Source organism: Ranitomeya imitator, chromosome 1, assembly GCF_032444005.1.
Source record: "Ranitomeya imitator isolate aRanImi1 chromosome 1, aRanImi1.pri, whole genome shotgun sequence".
Lineage (NCBI taxonomy): Eukaryota > Metazoa > Chordata > Amphibia > Anura > Dendrobatidae > Ranitomeya > Ranitomeya imitator.
In genome coordinates, this window is record NC_091282.1 from 403,402,384 (window position 1) to 403,419,495 (window position 17,112).

Below are 17,112 nucleotides of genomic sequence, written 5' to 3' on the forward strand. Positions count from 1 at the left end.
TTGGCTTAGGTGCCTCCTTCTGGGTATCCAAGTTCCACCAATGTCAGGTGGTCCTTGGTAGTGCTTTCAGGCACGGGTACCTCCTGCTTAGTAACCGGGTTCCAGTAACGTCAGCTGGTCCTTGGTAGTTCCATTGGCTCTTGGACATTCGGCTACCCATCCGGGTTCCAGTACCGTCAGCTGGTTCTCGGCAGTGTCTTTTGCTCTTGTACCTTCTGCTCCCCATCCTGGTTCCAGTAACGTCATCTGGTTCCGGGCAGAGCCTTTGGCTTAGGTGCCTCCTTCTGGGTATCCGAGTTCCGCCAACGTCAGGCGGTCCTTGGTAGTGCTTTTTAGCACGGGTACCTCCTGCTTAGTAACCGGGTTCCAGTAACGTCAGCTGGTCCTCGGTAGTTCCATAGGCTCTTGAACCTTCGGGTAGCCATCCGAGTTCCAGTTCCATCAGCTGGTTCTTGGCATTTTCTCAGCCTTCTTGTACCTTCTGCTACATTTCCAAGTTGAAGACCCTAACGTCGACAACCCGGAAGACCACCCCGATGACGACGACCCGGAAGACCACCCCGATGACGACGACGACGACGGCGGAGACGACGACGGCTGAGACGACGACGGCGGAGATGACGACACTGGAGACGAAGACCCTGGAGACGACAACATGGAAGACCGAGAAGCAGAAGAACAAGAGGCTGCAGAACAAAGAGCAGAAGAACATTAAGCATAAGACTTAATATCAGAGCAAAAGATATTATCTAAATTATATGCAGAAGAAGACTAAGCAGTGTATGGGGGTGAGTCCGTTCCTCCTCGTGGTGCCCCTGGATAAAGCCTGATGCTGCAGGCCAAACTGAACGCGGACAAATGTAACTTTTGTGACTGGCAGAACGGAAGGTGTAATCTTCCAACTTTTATAGATAACAACTACGGGAATGCCTGTCACAAATGAGAATATGATGAAGAAGTAGAATAGGAAGAATAATAACAGTGGAATAAAAAGAATATGTAGAATAGGAAGAATAATAATAGTTGAAGAAAATGAATATGAAGAATGTAATAAAAAAAAAAATAGGTAGAAGATGAAGAAGAAGATGAATAAGGTGAAGAAGTTGATGTCAAGGATGCTGATGATGATGAAGATGAAAGTGTGGGAAAAGAAAAAAAAAAAAAGAAAAAAAAGAAGGGGAAGGGCGTGGAATAGTGAAACATCAATATCTGACAAAATAAAAAAAATTTACATAGTCAATATCTTTTTCAATCCGAACGTCTTTAAAAAAAAAAAAAAAAACATGCTATTCTATTTGATTGGACTAATCCTCATTGCCTTTAATGTCTCCGCCACCTCCCCCATACATCCTACATTATTCTTAGTTGTTTTCCTTCATGTAGAATGAACCTACAAGGAAAGAAAGGGTTTATTTTAATTCCGATATTTTGGTCCCATTGACTTGCATTGGGATCGGGTATCGGTATCGGCGATATCCGATATTTTTTGAATATCGGCCGATCCAAACCGATACCGATACTTTCCGATATCGGAAGGTATCGCTCAACACTAGACATCACTGGAAGTGGGAGAATCGCTGCCCAGAACCATTCTGTGACCGCTCTGAGCCGATAGAGATCAGCGCACAGCAGAACAGGTAGGTAATTCGCAACTACCTGCCAATAATTGCTTAGCCCAATAGTGGAAAAAAAAGTCTTAAATAACCTCTTTAAATACTAGGTAATTTTCTGATGACGCATTCTTTTTAAATCTCTGCATCCTACTGTTTCCTATAGTTGTGGTACTAGACTACCATAATTATGTCCTATACTTATTTTCATAATGATGTTTTAGGCATATAATTGGGCTTCAGTTATATTCATATGCGGAAATTGTTTATGCTGTGGGAAAATTGGAATTGTGCAAGTGCTCCATAATCTTAAGTCATTAAATGCCGTTTCGTTTTAAGTAAATTACATTACTAATGATATGTCATAACACAGTTCATAAGATTGAAAGAAAGTTCATCTATTTTAGCCTATTCATCGGCAGTGTTGATTCTATTGAAGCCAAGAAGTATGTTTATCGCTGTAGCTAATCAGATGATTTATGGCAACTAAACTCCAGAAAATTCACTGGAATATACTTGTCAATACAATATAACCTTTATGCAATATTATTAAAATCTAAAATCATTGGTATACCAGTCAACTATAACTGTGATTAAAGGGAATCTATCACCCCAATTTTCGCCTATAAGATGCAGCAACCGCCATCAGGGGCTTATCTACAGCATTCTGTAATGCTGTAGATAAGCCCCTGATGTAACCTGCAAGATAAGAAAAAGAAGTTATATTATACTCACCAAGGGGCGGTCCCGGTCCGATGGGCGTCGCGGTCCTGGTCCGGCGCCTCCCATCTTCATACGATGACGTCCTCTTCTTTGCTTCAAGCCGCGGCTCCGGTGCAGGCGTACTTTGTCTGCCCTGTTGAGGGCAGAGCAAAGTACTGCAGAGCGCAGGCGCCGGGCCTCTCTGACCTTTCCCCAACGCCTGCGCACTGCAGTACTTTACGCTGCCCTCAACAGGGCAAATCAGTACACCTGCACAGGAACCGCGACAAGAAGAGGACGTCATCGTATGAAGATGGGAGGCGCCGGACCCGGACCTGCAACACCCATCGGACCCAGACCGCACCTGGGTGAGTATCTAACTTGTCTTTCTTATCTTTCTGGTTACATCGGGGGCTTATCTACAGCATTACAGAATGCTGCAGATAAGCCCCTGATGGCGGTGGCTGCATCTTATAGGCAAAAATTGGGGTGACAGATTCCCTTTAAATTGATGAATAGATGTCCCCAAATTACTGAAAGCAGTACTGCCTCTAAGAACTAACTAATTGAATTTAAAATACCATTTCCCACTTATTGCTACTGCTTCCATAAGCGTTAGTTCTTAACCCCTTCATGACCTTGGGATTTTTCATTTTTCCGTGTTCGTTTTTCATTCCCCTCCTTCCCAGAGCCATAACTTTTTTATTTTTCCGTCAATTTGGCCATATGAGAGCTTATTTTTTGCGGGACGAGTTGTACTTTTGAACGACATCATTGGTTTTAGCATGTCGTGTACTAGATAACAGGGAAAAAAATTCCAAGTGCGGTGAAATTGCAAAAAAAGTGCAGTCCCACACTTGTTTGTTGTTTGGCTTTTTTGCTAGGTTCACTAAATGCTAAAACTGATCTGCCATTATGATTCTCCAGGCCATTATGAGTCCATAGACACCTAACATGACTAGGTTATTTTTTACCTAAGTGGTGAAAAAAAATTCCAAACTTTGCTTTAAAAAAAAAAAAAAAAAATTGCACCATTTTCTGATACTCGTAGCGTCTCCATTTTTCATGATCTGGGGTCGGTTGAGGGCTTATTTTTTGCGTGCCGAGATGACGTTTTTAATGATAGCATTTTTGTGCAGATACGTTCTTTTGATCGCCCGTTATTGCATTTTAATGCAATGTCGCGGCAACCAAAAAAACGTAATTCTGGCGTTTCAAATTTTTTTCTCGCTACGCCGTTTAGCAATCAGGTTAATGCTTTTTTTAATTAATAGATCGGGCAATTCTGAACGCGGCGATACCAAATATGTGTAGATTTGATTTTTTTTATTGACAGCGGCATTTAACTAGTTAACCCCTCTGTGACCTTAGACGTACTATCCCGTCGAGGTGCCCTGGGCTTATCTGACCCTGGATGGGATAGTACGTCATAGCCGATCAGCCGCGCTCACGGGGGGAGCGCGGCCGGGTGTCAGCTGCTTATCGCAGCTGACATCCGGCACTATGTGCCAGGAGTGGTCACGGACCACCCCCGGCACATTTACCCCTGGCACACCGCGATCAAAGATGATCGCGATGTGCCGGCAGTGCAGGGAAGCACCGCGCAGGGAGGGGGCTCCCTGCGGGCTTCCCTGAGACCCCCGGAGCAACGCGATGTGATCGCGTTGCTGCGAGGGTCTCACCTCCCTCCCTGCTCCCTCCAGCCCCGGATCCAAGATGGCCGCGGATCCGGGTCCTGCAGGGAGGGAGGTGGCTTCACAGAGCCTGCTCAGAGCAGGCACTGTGAAGGCTGCAGCGCTGCATGTCACATTAGTGATCTGACAGAGTGCAGTGCAAACTGTCAGATCACTGATCTGTGATGTCCCCCCCTGGGACAAAGTAAAAAAGTAAAAAAAAATTTTTCCAAATGTGTAAAAAAAATAAAAAAAAATATTCCAAAATAATGAAAAAAAAAAAAAAATATTATTCCCATAAATACATTTCTTCATCTAAATAAAAAAAAACCCAATAAAAGTACACATATTTAGTATCGCCGCGTCCGTAACGACCCGACCTATAAAACTGTCCCACTAGTTAACCCCTTCAGTAAACACCGTAAGAAAAAAAAAAAAAAAACGAGGCAAAAAACAACGCTTTATTATCATACCGCCGAACAAAAAGTGGAATAACACTTGATCAAAAGGACAGATATAAATAACTATGGTACCGCTGAAAGCGTCATATTGTCCCGCAAAAAACGAGCCGCCATACAGCATCATCAGCAAAAAAATAAAAAAGTTATAGTCCTGAGAATAAAGCGATGCAAAAATAATTATTTTTTCTGTAAAATAGTTTTTATCGTATAAAAGCGCCAAACCATAAAAAAATGATATAAATGAGGTATCGCTGTAATCGTACTGACCCGAAGAATAAAACTGATTTATCAATTTTACCAAACGCGGAACGGTATAAACGCCTCCCCCAATAGAAATTCATGAATAGCTGGTTTTTGGTCATTCTTCCTCACAAAAATCGGAATAAAAAGCGATCAAAAAATGTCACGTGCCCGAAAATGTTTTCAATAAAAACGTCAACTCGTCCCGCAAAAAACAAGACCTCACATGACTCTGTGGACCAAAATATGGAAAAATTATAGCTCTCAAAATGTGGTATTGCAAAAAATATTTTTTGCAATAAAAAGGGTCTTTCAGTGTGTGACGGCTGCCAATCTTAAAAATCCGCTAAAAAACTCGCTATAAAAGTAAATCAAACCCCCCTTCATCACCCCCTTAGTTAGGGAAAAATAAAAAAAAATGTATTTATTTCCATTTTCCCATTAGGGCTAGGGTTAGGGCTAGGGCTAGGGTTAGGGCTAGGGTTAGGGCTAGGGTTAGGGCTAGGGTTAGGGTTAGGGCTAGGGTTAGGGTTAGGGCTAGGGTTGGGGCTACAGTTAGGGTTGGGGCTAAAGTTAGGGTTAGGGTTTAGATTACATTTACAGTTGGGAATAGGGTTGGGATTAGGGTTAGGGGTGTGTCAGGGTTAGAGGTGTGGTTAGGGTTACCGTTGGAATTAGGGTTAGGGGTGTGTTTAGATTAGGGTTTCAGTTATAATTGGGGGGTTTCCACTGTTTAGACACATCAGGGGCTCTCCAAACACGACATGGCGTCCGATCTCAATTCCAGCCAATTCTGCGTTGAAAAAGTAAAACAGTGCTCCTTCCCTTCCGAGCTCTCCTGTGTGCCCAAACAGGGGTTTACCCTCACATATGGGGTATCAGCGTACTCAGGACAAATTGGACAACAACTTTTGTGGACCAATTTCTCCTGTTACCCTTGGGAAAATACAAAACTGGGGGCTAAAAAATAATTTTTGTGGGAAAACAAAAAGATTTTTTATTTTCACGGCTCTGCGTTATAAACTGTAGTGAAACACTTGGGGGTTCAAAGTTCTCACAACACATCTAGATAAGTTCATTGAGGGGTCTAGTTTCCAATATGGGGTCACTTGTGGAGGGGTTTCTACTGTTTAGGTACATTAGGGGCTTTGCAAACGCAATGTGACGCCTGCAGACCAATCCATCTAAGTCTGCATTCCAAATGATGCTCCTTCCCTTCCGAGCCCTCCCATGCGCCCAAACGGTGGTTCCCCCCCACATATCGGGTATCAGCGTACTCAGGACAAATTGGAAAACAACATTTAGGGTCCAATTTCTCCTGCTAACCTTGGAAAAATACAAAACTGGGGGCTAAAATATAATTTTTGTGGAAAAAAAAAATATTTTTTATTTGCACGGCTCTGCGTTATAAACTGTAGTGAAATACTTGGGGGTTCAAAGCTCTCACAACACATCAAGATGAGTTCCTTAGGGGGTCTACTTTCCAAAATGGTGTCACTTGTGGGGGGTTTCTACTGTTTAGGTACATTAGGGGCTCTGCAAACACAATGTGACGCCTGCAGACCATTCCATCTAAGTCTGCATTCCAAATGGCGCTCCTTCCCTTCCGAGCCCTCCCATGCGCCCAAACGGTGGTTCCCCCCACATATGGGGTATCAGCGTACTCAGGACAAATTGGACAACAACTTTTGAGGTCCAATTTCTTCTCTTACCCTTGGAAAAATAAAAAATTAGGGGCAAAAATATAATTTTTGTGAAAAAATATGATTTTTTATTTTTACGGTTCTGCATTATAAACTTCTGTGAAGCACTTGGTGGGTCAAAGTGCTCACCACACCTCTAGATAAGTTCCTTAGGGGGTCTACTTTCCAAAATGGTGTCACTTGTGGGGGGTTTCAATGTTTAGGCACATCAGTGGCTCTCCAAACGCAACATGGCGTCCCATCTCAATTTCTGTCAATTTTGCATTGAAAAGTCAAACGGCGCTCCTTCCCTTCCGAGCTCTCCCATGCGCCCAAACAGTGGTTTACTGCCACATATGGGGTATCAGCGTACTCAGGACAAATTGGACAACAACTTTTGAGGTCCAATTTCTTCTCTTACCCTTGGAAAAATAAAAAATTGGGGGCAAAAATATAATTTTTGTGAAAAAATATGATTTTTTATTTTTACGGTTCTGCATTATAAACTTCTGTGAAGCACTTGGTGGGTCAAAGTGCTCACCACACATCCAGATAAGTTCCTTAGGGGGTCTACTTTCCAAAATGGTGTCACTTGTAGGGGGTTTCAATGTTTAGGCACATCAGTGGCTCTCCAAACGCAACATGGCGTCCCATCTCAATTCCTGTCAATTTTGCATTGAAAAGTCAAACGGCGCTCCTTCCCTTCCAAGCTCTCCCATGCGCCCACACAGTGGTTTACTGCCACATATGGGGTATCAGCGTACTCAGGACAAATTGGACAACAACTTTTGGGGTCCATTTTCTCCTGTTACCCTTGGTAAAATAAAACAAATTGGAGCTGAAGTAAATTTTTTGTGTAAAAAAGTTAAATGTTCATTTTTATTTAAACATTCCAAAAATTCCTATTAAACACCTGAAGTGTTAATAAACTTCTTGAATGTGGTTTTGAGCACCTTGAGGGGTGCAGTTTTTAGAATGGTGTCACACTTGGGCATTTTCTATCATATAGACCCCTCAAAATGACTTCAAATGAGACGTGGTCCCTAAAAAAAAATGGTGTTGTAAAAATGAGAAATTGCTGGTCAACTTTTAACCCTTATAACTCCCTAACAAAAAAAAAAATTGGTTCCAAAATTATGCTGATGTAAAGGAGACATGTGGGAAATGTTACTTATTAAGTATTTTGTGTGACATATCTCTGTGATTTAATTGCATAAAAATTAAAAGTTTGAAAATTGCGAAATTTTCAAAATTTTCGCCAAATTTCCGTTTTTTTCACAAATAAACGCAGGTACTATCAAAGAAATTTTACCACTATCATGAAGTACAATATGTCACGAGAAAACAATGTCAGAATCACCAGGATCCGTTGAAGCGTTTCAGAGTTATAACCTCATAAAGGGACAGTGGTCAGAATTGTAAAAATTGGCCTGGTCATTGACGTGCAAACCACCCTTGGGGGTAAAGGGGTTAATATTACGGGCACATGTCAGCTGTTCAAAACAGCTGACATGTCCCGGCTTTGATGCGGGCTCACCGCTGGAGCCCTCATCAAAGCGGGGCTTCTGACCTTGGACGTACTATCCCGTCCGAGGTCAGAAAGGGGTTAATCCTCATTAATTCTCATCTATCATTACAACACATTTCTCTTATGTTGAAATAAAGCAGAGAAAAATGAACGGTCTCATTGTTTGCAGATCTATTAACTCCTTTGATGATGTGATTAAAAGTGATCGCTGCATATAGGGAGTTTGACAGACATCATTTCCCATTTTCACTTCAACGGCTCCTCACTGAGTGACCTCAGGAAGTCCATGTTTGTAATAGCAAATGGATAACAATGATGAGCTTTTTGTTTTCCTGACGGTTTTTTGAAGAGTTTATCGGGTTTTTGGAGAGCTTTCTCCTCAAGAATTTTCTTGCAGTCTTTTCATTGGACAGCGCCTATTTTGGAGCATTTTACATTATGTCAGGGACTGCTTCAAAGAAACGACATGTGTATTCTGTTCTCCTACCAAGCATTTTTGCAAAACCTGAAGCTGGAAAAAAAAACCACTCAGAAGACTGAACATATGATCAACAAGTCGTTTTACAAAAGACATGAATAGGAATTATCTCTAAAGCATTTTTTCAGAATTTTTTTTTATGTTTTTTAGAGTGGACCCACTTACAAAAGACTTATCAAAATAATCATAATTGAATAACTCTGAACAGATTCCACTGATTCTGAGACTGTTTTTTCATGACATAGTGGTGGCTGTAGGTGGTAATGCAGTTGTTCCTGGCCTGCAGTTCTGGACAGGTGTATCTGCTGATTGCAAATCTGACTGGGGTATTTAGGTTTGCAGGACTCATTAGTCCTTTCCAGTTGTCAATGTTTCTTGTGAAGTGTTGGATCACTTTCTGGCTCTCCTGCTTAGCTGCCAATTCAGCAAAAGATAAGTGTCTGTTTCCTTTTTCTGTGGCACACATGCGGTGTGCTAGTATTCTGTGCTATTCATTTGTTTTTCTCTTGTCCAGCTTAGACTGTGTCAGTGTTTTCTCAGTCTTGTTGGATTCTCTGGAGTTGCAGATATACACTCCACATCTTTAGTTAGATGGTGGAGTTTTTGTATTTTCTGCTGTGGATTTTTTGGAAGGATTTTATTACTGACCGCTTAGTATCTTGTCCTATCCTTTCCTATTTAGCTAGTGTGGCCTCATTTGCTTAATCCTGTTTCCTGCCTACATGTGTTTTTTCCTCTACTACTCACAGTCATTATTTGTGGGGGGGGCTGCCTATTCTTTGGGGTTCTGCTCTGAGGCAAGATAGTATTCCTATTTCCATCTTTAGGGGTATTTAGTCCACCGGCTGTGTCGAGGTGTCTAGGTTTTGTTAGGCACACCCCACGGCTACTTCTAGTTGCCGTGTTAAGATCAGGGTTTGCGGTCTGTATAGTTACCACCTACTCCAGGGAAAGTTTTCATGCTGCTCCAAGGTCACCTGATCATAACAATAGTGTAGTTCATAATAGTGGTAAAATTTATTCGATATAACTTGTTCTTATTCGTGAAAATATTGGAAATTTGGAGCTAATTTGCAAAATGATGCAATTTTCAAACTTTTAATTGTTATTCTCTTAAAATAGAGTTATGTCGCACAAACATTTACCACATTTCCACTTTACATCTGCATAATGTTTTAAACCTATTTTATTTTTGTTAGGAATTAAGAAGGGTTAAATGTTGATCAACAATTTCTCATTTTTCTAACAAAATTTGCTACACCATTTATTTAGGGACCACATCACATTTGAAATGACTTTGGGGGGTGCCTATATGAAAGAAACTACCCAAAAGTTACACCATTCAAAAAACTGCACCCCTCAAGGTGCTCGAAACCACATTCAAGAAGTTCAATTACCCTTCATTTGCTTCACAGGAACTACAGCAATGTGGAATGAAAAAAATTAACCTTTTACTTTTTTTTCACAAAAATGTTACTTAAGACCCAATTTTTATATTTTCACAAGGGAAGAGGAGAAAATAAACACAAAACTTTGCTGTGCAATTTCTCCCGAGTACGCCAATAACCCATATGTTGGGGAAAACTACTGTTTGGGCCAACAGCAGGGCTCAGAATGGAAGGAGCGCCTTCTGACTTTCTGAATGCAAAATTTGCTGGAATCATTAGCAGATGCCATGTTGCATTTGGAGAGCCCCTCATGTGCCTAAAGAGTGGAAACAAGTGACCACATATTGGAAACTGGACCACTCAAGGAGCTTATCTAGATGTTTGTAATTTTCACAATGTATAATAGGAGAAAACAGATCTTATAATTTATTACGCAAATTCTCTCAAATGCAATGATACCCAATAAGTGGTCAAAAACTTCTGTTTTGGCACATGTAAAGGCTAGGAAAGGAAAGAGTGGTGTTTGTGTGGAATAGATTGTGAATGCTATGTCACATTTAGAGAGCCCCTGACATACAGTAGTGTTCAAAATAATAGCAGTCCAATATGACTAACCAGATTACTCACTGTTTTTGGTATAAATGATATTACCACAAACAATTTACCATTTGGTAAAGTAAATTCTAAGAAAACCACTAGACTCCGCATTCATGAACTGAAGGTTTTTGAGGCTGTGTATTAGAATAATTAATTGAAATGTGGGGGGGTGTTCAAAATAATAGCACTGTGGAGTTCAGTTAATGAGGTCAATCATTCTGTGAAGAAACAGGCGTGAATCATGTGGCCCTTATATAAGGGTGAAGCCAGATCATGCTGTACATACAGGGTCAGACTGGGGTGTCTGGGACCCTACAGCTATATGCAAATAAATTAGCCGTTATCCCCGATATAGTGGTGCATCTACTGTAAAATACAGGTGGCTCCTGCACATCTACTGTGTGCACACCATAAGAGGAATGTACAATTATGGTAGTTTGCAAAAGCAAGTTTTCACCGATCCACAGGTTCGGAAGGCAATAACTTATTGATCGGTGGAATACGACCATTGGAAACTGCACCGATCTGAAGAATGGGGAACTTTATCTCCTGACATGACACTTTTATCCCAGTTTTAAAATGGAGCTGCAGATGGGGTGTCTGACCGCAGCGCCATTCATCATCTTTGGGGGCTTCCAGAAAAAGCCAAGTGCAGCCCCTTAGGGAATGAATGGATCAGTGGTCGAGTAATACATGCCGCTCCATACTAATGAGGATAAGAGTTCACATTCTGCAGATCAGTGCAGGTCCCAGCAGTCGGATCCTCACCAGTCTATAACTTAACACTTATCCTTTGGCTACGTTCACACGTTCAGTATTTGGTCAGCATTTTTCATCAGTGTTTAGTATTTGGTCAGCATTTTTCATCAGTGTTTGTAAGGCAAAACCATAGTCAGTACCGTATTTGGCATTCATGCTGCCCTAGGCACTGTAAGTGGTCACTCCTCCTATTGGCTAGTCAGACAACAGTCTCATGCAGCCGTCATTGGTACATATAGAAATTCTATTCGTATTTTTCACAACTACAGGTAACCATTATAGGCTACGAGGCAGTCCACATATCCGTGATTTTTCACGGACTGTGTGCCTGTGCAAAACTTACGGAGATTTGTCTTTTTTTTACAGTACAACATATGGAAAGTGCTAACACAAGTCTATGGGTCCAGAAACAAAACATATCACATGGGTAGTATTAGTACACAGTCCGTGCGCCATCCGTGTGCTGTCTGTGATTAACATTGCAAAGTAGCAGAGGCTTTGTCATTTATTTATCCATCTGTGAAAACCACCAACGATAACTGATGGTAAAAACGGGCATACTGACTGTACACTGATGAGACACAGACTGTGTACTGATGATACACAAACCATAAACTGATGACGCACCGACTGTACACTGATGACACACGGACCATACACTGATGACACACAGACCGTACACTGATGATGCATTGACCGTACACTGATGACGCATGGACCGTACACTGATGATGCAGGGACCGTACGTACACTGATGACACACGGGCTGTACACTGATGACGCACGGACCTTACTCTGTTGACACACGGACCGTACACTGATGACGCACGGACCGTACACTGATGACGCACGGACCGTACACTGATGACGCACGGACCGTACACTGATGACACACGGATTGTACACTGATGACGCACAGACCGTACACTGATGACACCTGAACCATTTTACACATACGTGTTTAAACACAGAAGAGTGAAAGATGCCGAAAAGTGCCCATTACCATTAAATAGTAGTTAATGTACCCATACACATTAGACTAAGGTCAACCAAACCCGCACATATCAATGTGCTTGGCCGACAATGTGATCCTAGATTAACACATCCATGTGTTACAATCTGAGAGAAGCCGAATAATTTTTTCTCAGTGGTCATCCAGGTTGCTTAAATTGTTTTATCCCGTTTTGTTTAACTGAAGAAGTGCTCACTTCCAGCCAATACAAAACCTTCAGAAGGTCACATTTTTATTCATGTTTATCACTAAGGCTGGTTTCACATTAGCGTTGCGGACGGCTGCGGACTTCCTCCGTGAAGCCCCACCCTCGGCCGCACCTCCGCCGCTAGCTCCGCCAACTTCTGCATACGGCCGGCATGCAGCCTGCGTACCTATCTTTAACATTAGGTAGGCAGCTCATGCGGCTGTATGCGGATGCTTCCGCATGCGTCGTTTTGACTAGTTTTCTAATAAATATGTATCTTTTTCTAAAAACTCCCGCTGTCCTCCTATATGTATATCGTTATATGGGGAGTAGCTTGTGAAGTGAGCCGAGATATGGTCTCTGGCCACTGTTCTATTATGAGTCTGGGTTTATTTGGTGTGCTAATTATTTCTGTGTTTATCACAGCAGGTCCCAGCAATACAAAAATGGACTTTAGAGCCCGTGACGGCACATGGCTCACGCAAATTGATAGCGTTTTTAATGACACCAATGAATTGGGCATGGAGGGGAATTCCAGGGGGTTACAGGAGACGGTGGCGACGTTTAAGGACCTATTGAGAAAACGCACCAAGGTCTGGTGGAATCATGCGTTCCTGGATAAATACCTGCAAAAGGGATTAATCCCAAGGGGTTTAAGAGTACAGGTATTCCCGTCTTTCCCGGTGGATGATGTTGCCATTAGGGAGAGGTGGGAGGAATGTGCCAGCAAATGTTCAGTGGGATTCATGGAGATTCTCAAAGAAATGAATGCTAGTTCCCTAAAAGAAATGGAGACTGAAATTGAGAGCCTACAGGCGGTTATCAAAACAGAGATGTCTGGGGAAACCCTAAAGAAATTTAAGGAGGAGGTGGATAAGGAAGTTCAAAAATGGGTGGAGGACATCCAACAAGTAAAATCTAAGGAATTTCAGCGGGATAGCAATGATAGACAAATGAATAAAATGTACAGATGGAGAAATGGGAATGAACGATCACGTCCTTTTTTCCGAAACGAATCACGCTCCAGGTCTCGATCTACATCATATAAATCCACCACATCTATGGAAGAAAGACATGGAGGGAAAAAAGGCCTCCAGGATAAAAATAATGAGGGTCCGCATGGGAGTGACAGAATGACCACTAGACAAAATGTAAAGAAGGGAACAGTGACCAAACAGTCGGACGTTCGGGCCCAGGGAGGGTTACAGGTAATCAACCTTTCTGACCATGTCCTCACCAATTGCCAACTTAGGGTGCTTGGGAGAGGTTTATCATTCTCACCTACTAATGGTTTTAATTTCTTCACAGCTCTAAAAGATCTTCACCTGTTTTCTCGTAAACTGGTGTTGAAGAAATTGCACTTTGGTAGAGGACATGGGTCGGATCCTCTGGGCTGCACTGAGGAGGAGGCTCTCCGGATTTTGGAGGAGCTTTTGGAGGAGCAAACTACAACGTCTGGAGGTGAGTTTCCATCGGCTATTTTTCCTAAGTCCACTAGGTTTCCCCCCTTGTCTCTGTGTCCTGCGGTGGAGGTATTCACGAAATTAGTTACGGAAGATCTTAAGAAGCTTTCCACACGCAGAGAGTATGACAATTTGACGAAGAAAGCTATTCGTCAACTCCAGTCTATGGAGGATGTGGTCATCAAAGCAGCAGACAAGGGGGGAAACATCGTGGTATGGCCGGTGGAAAAGTATGAAAAGGAAGCCTTTAGACAGCTCCGGGATGGCAATGTTTACACTAAGCTTTCCCGGGATCCGGGGGCCTCCTTCTCGGGGAAGCTACAGGGAATTTTATATCGGGCATTTGAAGATGGAGTAATTAATAAAAAGGTGCTAGATGGTCTGATTGTTAAATTTCCAAGGGTTCCAACCTTTTACCTTCTTCTCAAGGTCCACAAGGACCCGGTCAGCCCCCCTGGACGTCCGATTATGTCAGGCATACAGGGTATATGTGACCCTGTCTGCAAATTTATTGACCACTATTTAAAAAAACTTGTGGAAACATTACCATCATTTGTCAAAGACACAACGGACGTCTTGACCAGGGTTGACGGGGTCTTTGTGGACCAGGGGACTCTCCTTGTGACGGCTGACGTGGAGGCCCTGTATACCTGTATCGATCACCAGGATGGACTACGGGCGGTCCGCTTCTTTCTGGGGGCCTCCGACCTGGACGGCCCTCTGGGTGAGCTTATCCTTGAGTTGTTGGAGTTTGTCCTTACCCATAATTTTTTTACTTTTAAAGATTGCTTTTACCAACAAAAGCGTGGCGCAGCCATGGGTGCGGCCTGCGCGCCCGCGTACGCCAACCTCTTCCTGGGTTTCTGGGAGAGGTTGGTTTTTGGTGACGCGGGGGCCGCCGACCATGTGCTGTGTTGGCTACGCTACATTGATGATGTTTTGTTTTTTTGTGGAGTGGGACAGAACAACAACTCAGGCATTTTATGGCTGTGCTCAATATGAACACATTTAATATCAGACTCACCTACAGGTATGATTATAACACAATTGATTTTTTGGACATCTGCTTGAGGGTGAGTTCCGATTCATCTATTCAAACTGATGTTTTCCGCAAAGAGACGGCGGTCAATTCATTGGTACATGCTTCATCTGGGCACAGCCAAGCCACAATCAGGGCCGTCCCGGTCGGACAGTTCCTCCGGATGAGGCGGATCTGCTCGACTGAGGATAGCTTCAAACAACAGGCGGAAGATCTGAGTAAACGCTTCCAAGAAAGAGGCTATAGTAAAAGGTGTATTCGATACGGGTATAACAGGGCCAGGAGGACTCCACGCAATCATCTGCTATATAAAAAAACGGAAAAGGAGGAGGGTAACGAAACAATCAGATTTATATCTGAATATAACCACGAATGGAATAACATCAGAACCATCTTGGCAAAACATTGGCGTATTTTGAGCACTGAGCTCTCCCTGGGTCCGTACTTATCCGACAGTCCACTTATGACCCCACGTAGGGCCAAAAACCTAAAAGACCTCTTGGTCAAAAGTCATTACACCCCACCCGTTACCAATTTGTTTGGGATCTCGCGATGAACTAGGGGTTGTTACACGTGTGGCCACTGTCTGGCCTGCGCCAATGTCCTGCGCTGCACCTCATTCCACTCAGCGGATGGAAAGAGGGAATTTCAGATCAAAGATTATATTTCCTGCAGTAGCAAGAATGTTATTTATTATGCTACGTGCGGGTGCCCACTAATATATGTGGGTTTGACATCCAGAGAACTGAGAGTGAGGGTGAGGGAGCACGTGCGGGGCATTGGCGCGGCGAAGACGGTGGCTGACATATCAGAATTAACCACTATCCCCAAGCACTTTCGCGAAGTACATAATTGTGACCCAAGGAGTTTTAAGGTGCGGGGCATCGAATTGGTGCATATGGGGATTAGAGGTGGCAACATCAAACAAGTTTTGGCTCAGCGTGAGTTAAAATGGATAGTGGTGTTAGACACAACCAAACCTCATGGGTTAAATGAAGCTCGAAATTTCGCCCCTTTCCTGTAATAAGACATAATGGGTTACTCTCAATAAGGTTTCCCCTGTGGATTTTCCTCTTTTGTGTGTTGTTTTAATTTGTGTGTAATTTTATTCTTATTTTTTATTAATTTAGATTGCTTTGTGTGTGTGGGATCGACTTCTCCCATTGATCACGGTGGGGTTCTCAAGCAAGCAGTTGCACTATATGACATCTTATTCTACTCCCTGCAAGAATATGGATCATGGATCCTTGTAAGAATATGGACTATGGATTGCCGCCGGAACCGGACTCATATACGCCATCTATATTGTGCATACTATTTATACGGTGGTGGCAGTTTTGTGTGTGCTGTTCCATATCCATACCCGCTAGGGAGTACATGCTGTAGTGCGCGTGCGCGCGCTTGCCTCGGTCCCTGCGCCCCTGGTGTCCGGCCTGTTCACGTCCGTGGATGTTGATTCGGTTGCTAGGTTTCTTGCGGCCAATCACCATCTGCTAGACGTAGGCCGGGCTACGGGGTGGTAGGGGCGGTGAGCCGCGAGCGCATGCGCCGCTTTATATGGCTTGATGACTCACCCGGTCACATGATTAGCATGTGACCTGGGAATTATGGGATATAAGGTCCTACAGCCCACAGAAACAACACATCCCCTTGAGAAAGCAGTATAACGGCAGCGAAACGTGCGTCGGGGGTAGCGCCCAATCCAGGGGGCATCTTCATGTGGTAAGATCCTTGGTTTATGTGGGGTCCAAGGAGAGATTTCTACAGTGATTTTTGGTGTTAGACACATATGGTTCCCTGGGACACACTTTATCTCCACCCTTGTTTGCGGTAGGATGTGTCTCACTTTATTGCATTCATTACCTTCCCACATGCACACAGCCACAGTGGCTATAATTGCAGGACGTGCGGTGTGTAGGTTGTTTTGCCATTAGGAGGTATTTTTCTCCGCTCCTGGGGGTCGCTTAGGAGATTTAGGATCTTATTTGTGTCATATTTTGAGTATGGTTACATTTGGTCCACACTTTATATATATCTACATGTATGTCCCTCTGGTATGTTTCATTGGTGTTTTTTAATTGTGTGTTAATTTTTTTTTTTTTTTTTTTTACTAGTTTTCTAATAAATATGTATCTTTTTCTAAAAACTCCCGTTGTCCTCCTATATGTATGTCGTTTTGACGATGCGGCGACCAGCGTAGAACGCAGCTTGTAGCAATTTTATTTTCTCCACATCATCAAAACGACGCATGCGGAAGCATCTGCATACAGCGGCATGACCTGCGTACCTAATG

General features: G+C 43.0%; 2 protein-coding genes across 2 annotated transcripts in view; both read left to right on the forward strand.

Moving 5' to 3' along the window:
* The window catches only part of LOC138670055 (G-protein coupled receptor 54-like), a 266,454-nt gene that overhangs the window by 151,151 nt on the left and 98,191 nt on the right, over positions 1 to 17,112 (forward strand). The gene's annotated exons all lie outside the window — the stretch shown is intronic.
* On the forward strand, positions 12,839 to 16,342 carry LOC138657513 (uncharacterized). Its single transcript, XM_069745290.1, has 3 exons — positions 12,839 to 13,778; positions 15,950 to 16,068; positions 16,190 to 16,342. Exons 1-3 carry the CDS (start codon positions 12,839 to 12,841, stop codon positions 16,340 to 16,342), a joined length of 1,212 nt encoding a protein of 403 aa, XP_069601391.1.